The sequence below is a fragment of the Thermobia domestica genome, chromosome 5, assembly GCF_964235325.1.
Source record: "Thermobia domestica chromosome 5, izTheDome1.hap1.1, whole genome shotgun sequence".
NCBI lineage: Eukaryota > Metazoa > Arthropoda > Insecta > Zygentoma > Lepismatidae > Thermobia > Thermobia domestica.
In genome coordinates, this window is record NC_137458.1 from 265,219,214 (window position 1) to 265,234,244 (window position 15,031).

The following is a 15,031-nucleotide window of genomic DNA, read 5'->3' on the forward strand; positions in this document are numbered from 1 at the left end:
CCGAAAATTACAAAGAATTAGTAGACGAATTTCTATCTGCCTACGAGAAACTTGGGTGCAATATGTCACTCAAAATGCACTTCCTCCATTGCCACCTTGATCTCTTTCCAGTGAATTGTGGATCTTTCAATGAAGAGCAAGGAGAGCAATTTCACCATGACATTTCTGCGATGGAACAACATTGCAAAGAAAAGTGATCAGTTTCAATGTTAGCGGATTTCTACTGGATGATTCCGAGAAGTACTCCAAATGTTCCTCACAAGAAGCAAGCAAAGATTCGGCGTGTTTAAAACAGATACTTTAGCGCTATATGCAAAACGCTAAGAGTACTGTTACACCGATAGTGTGCCAGGAGGATTTTTTTCTAAATATTCATTTTCAGTGTCCAAACAGTTATAAGAGACAGCTATTTTTATTTCCGTAATTATGTTAATGTTTGTTACTTTTACCTTTATAGTTTCATTATTATAGCCTTATATGCAAAATGTGAATTGTGTCATTTGTACTAAATCTGAATTCGGAACACGTATTTATTGTGTTTTTCGTGTTCAGCGCCCCCAAAAATTATAACGAATGGATATTTCTATTTACGTAATCATTTCATAGTTCGGTAACTTTTATCTTTACAATTTCACTATAATAGCGTTATATGCAAAAGGTAAATTATGCAATTACCAAGGCACCGATCCTGGGGGCCAGGGGCCCGGGCCCCCCAAAGCTCATGTGAGCCCCCTATTGTATTTATGGCTATACAATATTTGGCATAGTTTGCATGCAATTCGTCTTAAAATCCTCATATATATACCTTCTGCATCTGAATGCCCCCCCCAAATTTACAGAGAAATCGGCGCCCTTGGCAATTACCACTAAATCGGAGCTTGGAGCATATTATCATTGTCATTTTATTGTTCAGCGTCCTAGAAATTATAAAGAATAGCTATTTGTATTTCCGTAATCATTTCAATGTTTTGTGACTTTTACCTTTACAATTTTATTATTATAGCGTTATTTGTAAAGTAAACTGTGTAATTGCAAGTAAATCTTAACCAGGAGCACATTTTTATTATTAGTTTCTTGTTCAGCGCCCAAAATTCAATAAAGGATGACCATTTAAATTCCTGTAAAAAAAAAAATTTTTGGCACAATTTTCCTGCAATTATCAAACAAATACTTTATGTTTTCACAATGACTGCTTTCTTTATGCAGCTCATCCGGCTCTTTCTAGTACGCTATTTCATAGTCCTTAAGCTGATCTGGTGGCTAATGCACGCCACTTTAGTGCACGAGGCTCCAGGTTCGATTTTTCTATGGGAAAGCGTTGAAGATTAAGCGGATTTTGGTGGTTCAGATTCCACCGTAACTTCTACATACACGTCCAGGATTACCAAACGTCCTTTCTTTTCCAGACATGTCCTGTTTTTTTCCTCTTCGAAAATGCGTCCGGATGACTTTTGGAAATATAGTAATATATATCTGTGTTTATTTTTAAAAAATAATCAGAACAAGATAATTTGTTACAAAGAATCTTCAAAAGGAACTTCTGCAAATGTCAAAAAGAATCAGTTACGTGTTTAAACGACTAGTGGTCTTGTAGTGTTTTAAGGTTGGTACAACTTACAAGGGAATGAAGGGACAATTGATATCGAGTTGGAATGTTGTGCATACATCAATCGAAAGCACTAATGATGCTGATTAAGAATCTGTAATAAAAAGTTTCCACATAAATGCATTGACGGAGTTATGTCGATTTTTCACTTTTCACATTTTGCGAGATTTTATTGTTTTAAAATTAGTTAAGTAGGTGAAAACAAAACGATGAACTCAACTCACAGAGCTTGCTACCTTCTAAAGCTAATCATCTATGTGAAATGCATAGTGAGAAAGCATCATAAGCCATATTACACGCATAATAAAGTCCGTATGTGGTACTGCCATCTATGCGGTAAAGTACGCAACAACTTCGATTCTCCCATGCCTAGCTTGGGACTGTAAACACACGCGAACAGTTGTCAGTGTGCTCTCGCCGAGGTAACAAGATGCTTGTTTTGATGTGTATTCAAATGTTGTTCATTTGTTAAGTCAAGGTGCAAAATGCCGCAAATGAATATTGCCACCGTCTTGGGAATTGTAACTGAACAAGTCAGCGACTATATCCAGCGGAATCGGATCAAATCTGCTGAACAAACGCCAAGTGAAATTGACTTCGCATCCGCCATTAGTGACATGATTATTGAAGGCTGTGAAAAAGAGGATGTCATTTCAGAAACTTTGGTTTTGACAGACTTTCGCGTGATTGTCGGTGATACACCAGTGGCACATTTACATACATCACGAAGGAGCTGTTCGATTTTGGATGAAGACCCTGATTATGAACCATCGACATCATCAGGTCGTCCGAAAAATTCAGACACTCGGAAATACACAGATGACGAGATGAGGATGGTTCTTGATTGTGCATGGACACCGCGAGGCAAATGCAGAAAAATCACTGCCATCCGTAAGAAACACTCTTGGGCACCAGACTGGCCTCTCATTCGTGCGTGGAAAAGGCAATTCGCATCTGGTGGCAATAGAGAATTGAAGCTGAAGCAAATAAGCGACGACACGTTTGCCGATTTCAACACAACTGCTGCGGCTGGGCATCCAATTCACGACGACGACATACGAATCTGGGCGTTGAAAAATGCAGCCAAACTTGATTTCGCTCATTCGTTCGAGGCTTCGTCTAGGTGGGTACAGCAGTTTTAAAATGCCCGTGGAATTACCAGCCGCCGAATCACGAGTCGCGTGACGAAGCCCTGCTTCGAAGATCAGGAGCTTTTGAAAACGGAAGCAGACAAATTTGCGACCCGCATCAGCAACACAATCAATGAAAAACGCATCGCTGCCGCAAACGTTTTGAACGCCGATCAGAGTGGTGTTCAATATGAAATGACAGAACATCGCACTCTGGCGTTCAAAGGACAAGATAGAATTGAAAAAGTAGTGCAGTCAACAAATGATACAACCCACTCTTTCACTATGTTGCCAATAGTTGCGATGAGCGGAGTTCTTCATGACAAAATGATGGTAACACTCCAAGAGTCTAGCGGAAAATTTGGGCCAAGGGTGTTGGAAACAATGATCAAACCCGAAAATCTAGTGCTTGATGCATCGAAAAGTGGTATCATGACAAGTGTCAGCCGCGACAAGTTTGTTAAAGACTTGCTGTCTGCAGCGATTTCACCGAACGAAGAATATAGCGTTCTACTTGACCATTGAGGTTCGTAACAGACCACACGCGAATTGCCGCGTGTTTGCCAAATGGCGCAATGGTGAAGGTTGAGAATATCCCGAAAAACTGCACGCGATTCTGTAAGCCTTTAGATGGGTTTGGTATCTGGAAACATTATTTGAAGAAACTTGAACACTATGTGAAACTCGAACTTGACGGGTATAAAATATTTCAACGAGACCAGCGCATTATATTTGCTTCGATTCTACACAATCAGATGAGTTCGCCAAGATACATTGGGTTGTATCAATATGCATTTATTAAAGCTGGTTATAAGACTGGTGAATATCCTGCTTTTGATTCGCCAAGCAAATTTGGTTTCAGGTTTGGTGTCGCCAACTGTAAGCATTGTGAGAAACTTGCGAGAATCCGTTGCTCTTGGTGCAAAGACATCTTTTGCTTGAATCATTTTCTTGTTGATAACCCTGAGTATGTGCTGAAATATCATTACTGCACATCTTATGTCAACTAATACATTTGATTCTGTTATGCTCCAAACGTTATGTTTCCTCAAATATAAGTAACAAAAACATTTCCAAACGATTTCTAGTGCGTGAATTAGTCGTTTGTATGAGTTTGGTAGCGATTGGAATTGAAATAACGTGAAAAAGTGCGTAAACTGTGAAAAGTGACAAATCGATATAATTCCTTCAATACATTTATGTGGAAACTTTTTATTACAGATTCTTAATCAGCATCATTAGTGCTTTCAATTGATGTATGCACAACGTTCCAACTCGATATCAATTCTCCCTTCATTCCCTTGTTAGCTTCATTTAGTGTATATTTCAGTCCATTATTGTTTGCATTGAGTTTACGATGAAAGAACATGTTTGCATTTGAACATATTCTTTTGAAATAAAGTTTCGTAAAATTTTGTATGACTCTCGTCTCGTCTCAATTCTCAAAGAATTCTTTTTTACTCTTGTCTTGATTCTCGGCAAAGTTTTCTCATCTCGTCTCAAAATTGTTTTAGTGTCGTTTCTTATATTTACTTACAGAACAAAATTTATGTCCTCATCTTTTTTCTTAATTTCATCTCGAAGTTATCAGAATCCTCTTGCATAAAGAGAAGCCAGCACAGGGAGTGATACAACAACATTTAAACCATCGTAGTATACTGTGTAATGATGTGCTTGTGTTTAAACGTTGATAAATCATCTTGATTATGTTAGTACAAGAGATATAGAACTCGGATGAACTGGTATTACCCACGAGAATCGTCATGGTTTTCGTCTTGTCTCGAATTCAAAAATCTGCAGTCGACTCATTTTCGAGAGTAGAATCGAGACGAGACAAGGATTTTCTCGTTTCACGGGCAATACTACATAATAGTGCTGAAAAGAATTGCTAAAACTCCAAGCAACCAATCAAGCTTCTCTATACTTAGTTGAAACTGAAGAAGCATAACAATTTAGTGCGAATACGAACATATTACGATTCAAATCGAAAAACACAAATACATTGTGTTCAGTGCTTTATTATGATTTGTGTATATGCGGTTAATTTAGATTATACCTATAGTTCTTTCAGAATGTAACTTTTATCCATTATAACCAACAGAATCTCTTTTTATCTCTCCACTCGGTCCCTGATCTTAAGTAATTACGACTAACCTGACAAAGAAAGTTCATTACATACTGTAAGAATAGCGGTATTTAGTCTGGTATAAAATTTAAGTTCATCTGCAAAATACCGATCACTGGAATTCTTCCAATTGCTCCCTCAAAAGCGCCTTTAATGATAAAGTCTTTCCTTACATCAAACTGAATAACGTCATTCTTGGAAACAGAAAGTTGAGAATCTGAATCAGTCATCTCAACTAATGAATCATTAGATCCTTTTGCTTTGGACTTTTGTTTCTTTGATGGCTTCTTTCCGTTTGGGGCCAGATCACAACAAGATCTAGAAGGGGAGTCAGGGGTGTGGCCAGCGTGTCTTGTTCTACGGCGTTCAAGTGAGCTGTCCTGATCCTCAACGTCACTTGGAGCACGTAAGTTCTCCCGAACTCTCTTAGAGTCTCTGGTCACTTTGTATCTTCCCTTGTCATTTCTGCATTGCCTGATAAGCCCATAAGAGATGCCTTGAGTCAATGCTATTTGTACCTGTCGCTGAGTGTAGCTAGATGACATATGTGCTTTTATGTACTTCAGAATGTCCTTCGCGGGAGATCCTTGTTTGTCGTTGAGGGCTTTTATAGTCTCTACAACAATTAAAACCAGTTTAAACTGTTTTGTCTTTGATGATGATGGCATTTTTAACTTGAAATTTTACACAAAAATTTTAAATAAATTTCGAGAGATAATATCCAATAACTAAATAAATAAATAATAAAAACGGTTTCTGTAGTTACGACTGTAAAAACAATTTGGTTTCATATGTATATATTGTTGCTTTATGATATTCTAATAATGGCGAACATCTCAATTTGTACGTCATGCTAGTTCTAATAATAGATATCGATACTTACATTATTACTTAAATGCCTGACGCTAATAAATGGCACCACTTGTGCTACTTCTTGCCTTATAAAAACTTGAATAATTACATAAATAGTGTAATGTACCGCGTGTCTGTGTTCAACAAACACCAAACATGTGATTGTGTTTACAAACATTCTTCACTTGTTCCTCTTTATAAGCGTCAATCACGTGAACTTTACTATAGAGTACTACGATTACATACGACGAAGACTAGAGCGACACCACCAGTCACATGGCGATGAGGGAACAGCAGCGCCACCGCTCACCTGGAGTGCCTATTTAACCAAGAGGTTTCCGTGAGCTACCAGTCTGTGATTGGTCACCCTCCTCTAGCTTGCTCGGAGCGCTGTCGGGATTCGTAACATCAGTCACTTAACTTGCTTCGGAGTTCTGTGGCTTTTTTAAAACCCCATCTCTGCTTGCTTCGGATCATTGGGGATTCCCAATCCACTCTACTTAGTTTGCTGCGGAGCTTTGTGGAGATTCTGCCCTAGGCTGCTCGTGCCTTGGGTCACCTTTCTCTACATTGTATTAGAGAAATTACGTTATTGTACTATTCTTGCTGAATACTGTTTATAGAGGATTTTTATAATAAAACCGGTAAAGAGAGTCGATTCCGGACTATAATTTACTCTATCAAAACTGTACCTACCAATGTACAGAGAGAACATTACAATATAGTATGGAGTTTGCCGTGATTCGGGTTAAACTTTTTTTAAAAAAAAAAATGCTTTACATCCTCATGCATATATTTCGACAAAAAATAGAGAAAATCGATTTCGTTTGTAAACCTAAAAATTGATGCTGTACTATAATCACGCCATCTTTTAAGAAAAAAAAGAAATGTCTTCATTATGATACTCCAAGTATACAATATGACTATTGACACATACTTCAAAATTATAATTAAATCTTAAACTTTAATTTCCGTTCAACTATTAAATTGTCAGATCAGCCATACATGGTATCGAGTTGAACAAAATGATACACTTGAGGGTAAATTCTCATGCTTAATTTTTGAAAAAATCGACAAAAAATAAGTTTTATAGCGCTAAAAAAAATATGTGTCGTTCCAGTGCAGCATCCCTTTTCAGGACCAATGCATATGAGTCGTGAACTACAGCTTAAAACCTTTAAACTACGGGATATTTTGTCTTCAATACCCTGTTTCTTGTCTTAACTACGGATATTTCGATTTCGAAATGGTACTACAATAACTTTTTTTTAACACGTTTTGTTTCATGTGTCTTCGATAAATAGGAGTGAAGAAATAGACTTCTTTGTAAACCCTTACGAAAACGCTTTAAATGTAGTTTAAGTGTTAAAGGTAAATTACCTCCGTAGTTTAAAGGTTAAAGAATTTACCTTCGTAGTTTAAGGGTTAAGGTGGAATTCGAAACACGGTAGTGCGTTCAACCTTTTTCCTACAGGGAATCGAACCCGGGACTCCATGCACTAGACCAGAGTAGGAAAGCTTCACAGACTGATGTAGTTAATAACTTTCATGCTCCTGAAACAAATTATTTATTTATTTATGTAAATGGAAAGAAATTTTTCAGTTTAATGTCTCCCGATTATGCCCTTTAGGCTAAGGGAGACCATAATTAAAACAAGTGAATGATGATGGAAGAATTGGTGGAATGAGAAAGTGGGAGATATGGGAAATACCTTGAGAAAATTCACGGGCACGATGTTGCCCACCACAAACTTCCTTGGCCTGGAATCGAAACAGGGACTCGAAGCATTACTTATTTATGTACTATAGATACGTATATAGGCTTAGCACAAATGATTCATTCGTTTTGAAAGACCTCCGTGGCTAAGCGGTTAGCGTACGCGCCTTTGGCGTGGGAGGCCCGGGTTCGATTCCCGGCGGAGCTCATGTGGTTCGGATTCCACGTTAATCAGTAGGTCCACGTCTCATATAGCCTCGCTGCTGAACGAGACGTTAAACTCACAATCAACTCAACTCAACTCGTTTTGAAAGAGGCTATATTTTCAAAAGTATTATACGTATACACATGAAAGATATATGAAAAGAACACAAACTCGCCAAGTTTGTACTGTGTGGCAGCACGAGTCCATTATCTTTCCGATTGGGTGAGACAGTGTGGCAGTATGAGGTTAGTACCTATCGAAAACGAAGGAAAAGCAAGAAAAAAGTTTTTGTGCGCTTGAATATGACGGATGTTGGTCTGTCATAGCTGTGCAACACGCTTTCAGAAGAGAGTATGTAAAAGAACCACCATGTAAACAAAGCATTTTGCGGTGGTATCGGCAATGCGACACTGATTGCTTGTGTAGAGGAAAGCACTTGGCCTCCCAAATCTCCTGATTTAACGCCCTGCGACTTCTTCCTGTGAGGGTTTATTAAGGATCTTGCTTACGTACTCCCACTGTCGCAGAGTTCCAGAGTTCGCGGTGGCTCAGTGGTAGAGCGTTCACCTCTAGTATATTTGGTCCCTTGTTTGATCCCAGCTTTCGGGAAGTGAACTTTGTGGTCGACAAACACCGTGTGCGTCGGTTTCATTGGGGTTCTCCCATTTCTTTCTACTTTCTTCATTCCATTATTTCATTCATTTCTCATAATCATCGTATCCTTTTGCCTAGCCGGCATAATCGTGGGACACAAAACTCAAAGATTTCATTTCGTTTCCCACTACCGCAATCGTTAGTCGAGCTCAAAGAAATCAGTGCTGCAATGTAGACAATTGACAGGACTATGCTACAAAATGTATGGAATGAGCACGAGTATCGTCTGGACCTGATTTCACCAAAGGGGCACATATTGAACATTTGTAGAGGTTGTATAAACTTGGTGAGTTTGTGGTTCTTTTCATATATGTTTCACGTGTGTGCGCGTAATACTTTTGAAAATATAGCCTTTTCAAAATGAATAAATCATTTATACTGCCCTATACATCGTTAAGCATATCATATTCTCTCTATTCTTGTTCGCCTGGCCCCTAAGAGTGATGCTCATACTTCTTGTAAGTTTGGAGTGGAGTTATTTAACAGACGTATGACGTATTCCTGTGTGACTGATTTACCCGGTATGTGTAGCTCAAAGTTAGGTTTCAACTTCAGGCACAGATTGCTTGATATTAACCAGGAATGTTTCTCAACTTTAGAGTGGGTTTTTGCATAACCTAATAACAGATATAGATAATCCGTCCGAAAGTGTAATGTTCTAAAGTCTTAGCTCCTAATGGATATAAATAATGAAGTTATGACACGATAATGATTTGAGTGAATCCAGACAATGATAGTGTTTTAGAATAAATTCAAACAACCCCAAGTGTATTTAAGCAATTTATAAGAAATTTTGTTAACATTATCCATACCATAGATGCTACCCAAAAGCTTTATCATCAATACTATTTACCTGCTCTTTTTATTTTCGTAAACCACTTCATCATATTATTGCGTATATGAGATGACTGGAAAATGGCAAACAAAAGTATATGTCTAATATGTAGCAGTGTTGGAAACTTTAAGTTTTGTTAGTAGATTGATTGCTACAGCTTTAATCCATAGATTGCAAGATACATAAGAAAAAATAATGGTTTCTGACAAAAGTAGTTCCCAAGAGGACTGTCCTGACTTAACTGTCAAGTACAAGAAACAAGTCAAGAAGAGAGAGTGACCGAAAATCACTCAAATGAAGTCCTTTTACCAGTTTTCGGTGTGGTCTTGTGGATAGCGTGTCGGATTCCCATGTAGCAAATTAGTGTTTGAGTCTTTCTCACCCAGCTATTTTTTTAACGTTTATTTCTGTCATTCGGGAAAAAATATTGGAGAAAAGTAGAAAACTTCAGATGCATGCGAGATACCATCAAATAAATAATGTCAAAGTAGTGGCTTTGCTACCTTGTTATATAAGTAACAATTTTTCTGAAGACTCATTGCTACAGCCTTCATCTATATGTTAAAAAAACGGATGGTTTGCTATTAAAGTAGTTATGAATAGGACTACCCTAACTTCAAGTGAAACAGAATGTAGGCTGACAAAACAGTCTTATTAGAGTATAAACTATATTTCAGTAATTTTGCAATGGTTTCAGTTCCAATCCAATCAAGGATTAAGGCTGGGGCAAGGTGTTTCTTCAAATTACTCTTAAATTTTACAACAGTGTTACGTATTATACATATATTCTTATTCACACCATTATCTAATCATCCTTTTTTGTATATCTAAAGAAATCAACTGGAATATTCAAACACATTGTAACTTAGAAAATTCGCTAGCTAGAGATACAATTTCAAAACATAAAGCTAGTTCGTATCATATCCGGAAAACTTTCTCCAATTCCTGTGTCAAGGGAGAGCATTACAGTGTCTCTCCTTAATTCATTGACGAATCAATAGGATGAATAGATTGGTAGTTTTGGTTTAAATCGAATTCTCTTATGCTTGTTAGTCCTTACCTGCACAAATCTAAACTTCACACTGTTGAATTCCTTGACTATTTACACCTAAGAATTTACTACGTAACGTTTCTGAATATTGTTCACATTGCTATTTGGACCTCTCAAAACTTAAACATACAACATTTACATAACAACATAGCAAAGTTACCCTATTACTTTAATTAAACATTGTTTGATGTTGATTATTTATAATGATAAGCGCACGAGTTGGAGTTTTACTGCAAATTTTTTACTCCCAAATAATAAAACGTAGTGTAAAAAGATTTAAAAAAAAACGCTTGGAGTAAAATTCAAACCTGCAACTACCGCATGGAAAACCGATACACTAACCACAAGAGCACACCGAGAATTGATAAACAAAGTTCATTTTAATGATTTTCAGTCACTCTCTTCCTCACCTGCTTCTTTGATAATTATAATTAGTTTGTTTCATTCACTGTGGTATGATGCGGCTTGTATATTTGAAATATTTTGATTTGAAAAATATGTTATATTAACTTGGAACTTTTTTCGTTCGGAATGTTCTTTACAAAAATATTGAAAGATAATTTTATATTCTCACAGCACTCTTGAGTCAGTGTACTTATTTTTGTATTTAAAGTTAGGATTGTCCTCTTTCGAACTGATTACGTCAGAAACCATAATTTTTTTCTAGTGTATTTTGCAATATATGGATCAAAACTATAGCAATCAATGTCCTGAAATAACTTAAACTTTCCAACGGTTACGTAATATACATATATTTTATTCAACATTCTCCAGCGTACGTAATAGTATGATGAACTGCTATATGAAAATAAAAAGTTCATACTGAGTTGGTAGCACTGCATTAATGTATTGATGATAATCCTTTTGGATAGCATCTTTGGTATGTTACAATGTAACTAAAATTTCTTATAAATTGCAGAAATACATTTTAAGTTACTTGAATTTATTTTAAAATTCTACCATTGTCTGGGTTCACTTTTCTCAAATGTTTATTGAGACATAGCTATTTATGACTATTAGCAGTTACAACTTTGAAATACGATACAGTTTCGGAAGAGCTATATAAATCTGTTATTAGATTATGGAATACCAATATTAAAATCGGGAAGCATTCCTGGTGAGCTGAATTATGGAACTACCTGATTTCCATAATCAGGTATCGAGGAGAGGTATCGAACACCAGCATAGAAAGCTTAAAATAATCATAATAAGAATGATAATACTACTACTAATAATAGTATTATCATTGATGTTTTAAACCAAACATTATCCGATTGAACATATGCCACCTGGTTTTCCGTAGTATTTGAGATCTGAAGCGTCACGGAGTCTAGTTTCCTACTTTGAATAATTCACTTAAAACATTAATTAAGTTGATTTGTTTACTATAAGCTTTTGCAATAGAAGAACAGTTTGCACTTAAGAGGCAAGTGTGGTGTCGTGAGAAACCAGAATCTTTGCTAATTTAAGGACAAAAGTATTTTGCACTCTCCCAGACTTTAAAAATAAATAAATAAAACACAATATGTGTCTTGTATGTATACTTTCTGACAAGGTGCAGATGATCTGAGGGTGCACTATTAGATTGGAAGTGTAATATTTTCTTAACGGAGGAAAAGGAGTGGTACAATTACTGATCATCATAATTATGAAAGATATTCAAATTATTGTAATAGTATTGTAAGTCTATTGTAATAGTTATGTCTATTTATCTCATGTTTTAACTTAATGACCACACTTTACTAAAGGACAATTTGATCGTTACTTCCTTGATTACACATCCGTGTAATTGTCTCTCCTATAAATAGGCTAGAGTTACATGTTTAGGGTTAGTGCAGTGGTAACATATGTTTACAAAATCGAAAAACTGTCCACGATTGCATTTATCAAGGTTTTTCAATCATATGCTTCACCGATTACGGAAGGAAAGTAAGTAAGTAAACTTAAACTGGACTACATCATTATTGGCCAGTAAATAAAGTTATTTAGACTTTTTTTATTAAAAGGAAGAAAATATAGTGTATGTTTATGTACGTATGTCCATTTTGTAAAAGATTATATCTTTGTACGGTTGACTTGCACATAATTACCTGATCAGGAAGGTCGATACTTTGCAATTAGTTGCTATACAAGTATATTGTTCTAAATTTTAAACCAGATGCATTTTCTTTCTGCAAGAAATTTCGATTAAAAAAAAAAATAAATTGCACAATTAGGTGTGTTCAGTTTACCAGAAAGAAAATAAAATGGTAGTTATAACGGATAATGGTTATACAGAACTTGTTCCTTGTTTGAAAAATCTCATTTTACATCAAAATAACTACGATGATATTGTGATATGTGTTAGCTTCTTCACTTCACTTAATTTTAAGTTCTTTTGAGTATTGTTATATCTACTTTGCTTGAAAGCAATCTCAAGATTTTTTTTAAAGAAAATATATTTTAGCTATTAAATTGATGTTTTGCTTATACAATGTGTTTAAGAGAATGGATATATATATTTAGATAATCATCATTTAGTAATCAGATTTGAGTTTCGTCACAAAATTATTATGACCTTGCTTTCGATAATTTGCAAAAAATCTATGTTTTCTGTTATTCTTATTACTACTCTTTGTCCTTATTTTCTGTTTCTTGAATCTATTTGCCTTTCTCTCCTTACTCTCCTTTAGCCAAAAGACGTAATCGTGAAACGTTAAACTAAGAAAATATTTCATTTATACTATTACTAATAATAATAATAAAATATGTGAGGTTCTTAGCTAAAGCGATATGCAGCTTATCTATCTGGGACTCTCAGAGCACTTCATCATTCCTGAAGTTAAACTTAAGACTTTCAAGAAGAGAAAAAATGTAGACTAATAGACTGACTTATCAATCACAAGATAATTTTTCCTGAAAGAAAGTTTTTGTTAGGGTTGTCAAAATGGAAAATCGGTTGATTTATTGCTATTGGCTTTGGCAAGTTTTATTAAAAAAAAAAAAAAAAAAAAAAACAGGAAAGGTTTTTGACATCCGACAACTATACCCTTTTGGCTAAAGGTGACGGATGATTAATAAAAGGGAATAACAACGAAATAAAAAAAATTGTGCTCTCCATCGTGTATCAAAACCTGGACCACGTACACTAAAGTGTAATGCGTCACTCTACCCAGTGTAAATACTGATTTTCACATCTCCAACTTAAGCAAATCCTCACAATGGATATTTTCTCAATAAAGAATGGTAAATTTGAATATTATAGTAACAAATACCTTTTCTCTCCTATTAGGAGAGGACGGGGGCCGCGTTGGCTCAGTGGTAGAGTGTTCACCTCTGGTGCTTGGGGTGCCGGGTTCGATCCCAGCCTCCGCCAAGTGAAATTTGTGGTGGACGAACACCGTGTGCGTGGCTTTTCTCGGGGTTCTTCCGTTTCCTCCCACTTTCTTTATTCCACCATTTCATTCATTATTCATCATCACCGTCTCTTTTAGCCTAACGGGCATAAAAGTGGGACGTAAAACTCAAAGATTTCATTTCATTTCAGCGGAACTTTCCAAAATGCTCAAACATGTGTCCCATTATTTGTGTTGAAGAGTTTATATACAGACTTTCACGTCTCTAATTGAAGCAAATATTCACATATGGTCCTTTGAAAAAGAAGAAGAAAAGAAATTAAATTTGGTTGTTATACAATTGATGCCAGTTTTTCCTTTTAAGAGGAGAATTGTTTGTAAACTGTGAAATACATTTTCTCTTATTTTAATATGGATTTACGTATACACTGAATTTCACATCTCTAATTTAAGTAAAACCTCACATTCGGCACTTTGCTTTGGGAAATTTTAATATTATACAAACTGGCTCCTTTTCCCCTTAGAACCAGAATTTTCGAGAATATTGAAACGCGGATTCTTTTATTTTTATTTAAGAATTTATATTGGGCACATATAAATAAAGAAAGGCAAATTTTGATGTTAAGAATTGATTCCAGTTTTCTCTTGGGAGAAGAATTTTTAAAAAATGCTGAAACACGTTTTCCTTTAATGTTATTTAAGTGTTTATATAACGAATTTTACAGCTCCAGCTTAAGCGAATCATTAAATTGGACACTTAGGGGACACGGTGGATCAGTGGTAGAGTGTTTACTTCTGGTTTCATCCTCTACTAAGTAAGTTTGTGGTGGACAACATCGTTTTGCACCGTTTGTTTTCTCGAGGTACTCCCTTTCCTCCCGCATTCTCATTCCACCAGTTCTTCTATTATCATTCACTTACCTTAATCATCGTCTCCGTTAACCTAAAGGACATAATCCTGTAACGTTAACCTGATTTCATTTTTAAACTGGACACTTTTACAATAAAGGAAAATTTGAATATGATAGGAATGACCCACTTTTTTTTTTCACTTACAAGGGAAGCTATCCAACTTCTCGACGAGTTTTCACGGTATACTTTATTCGTGTCCCTGTTCGCGGCGCCATTTTTCACGATTAGCTTTACCGGGGTTTGAGTCCGACTGGAGTCGAACCTCGGTTCAGCTAACCGTGAAAGAGTATCGCATTGAAACGTGCACAAGTGGAAGGACATGTCGAAAGATGGAAACATGCTTACTCCGACGATTCGCAACGTCGTCGAACAGGAAATATCCGTTCCCTATAGCCCCTGAAAGTTTTATACTCTGATCATAGATGCCTTGGATGGGATATTAATCTCGTGTACTGGAACTTGTTTACTTACGAAGAAAATGGTGCAAACTCAAAATGAAAACAGTCGTCTGTGATTGTGAACTTTGCTACATCATTGATGCGAATCGATACAATTAGTATTATTAATATTACTAGTATGATGAGCAGTGGCGTAACAAGACGGGGAGGC

General features: G+C 36.1%; 1 protein-coding gene across 1 annotated transcript; it reads right to left on the bottom strand.

Moving 5' to 3' along the window:
* Nucleotides 1-4,734: 4,734 nt before the first annotated feature.
* Nucleotides 4,735-5,614, bottom strand: LOC145684839 (uncharacterized). The gene has a single exon (XM_081757203.1). The coding sequence runs from the start codon at nucleotides 5,527-5,529 to the stop codon at nucleotides 4,933-4,935; it is 597 nt and encodes a 198-aa protein (XP_081613329.1). The 5' UTR covers nucleotides 5,530-5,614; the 3' UTR covers nucleotides 4,735-4,932.
* Nucleotides 5,615-15,031: the final 9,417 nt, after the last annotated feature.

What these genes read in the sequence shown, in the direction of transcription:
- LOC145684839 (XM_081757203.1), bottom strand. Translation starts at nt 5,529, where the DNA reads ATGCCATCATCATCAAAGACAAAACAGTTTAAACTGGTTTTAATTGTT.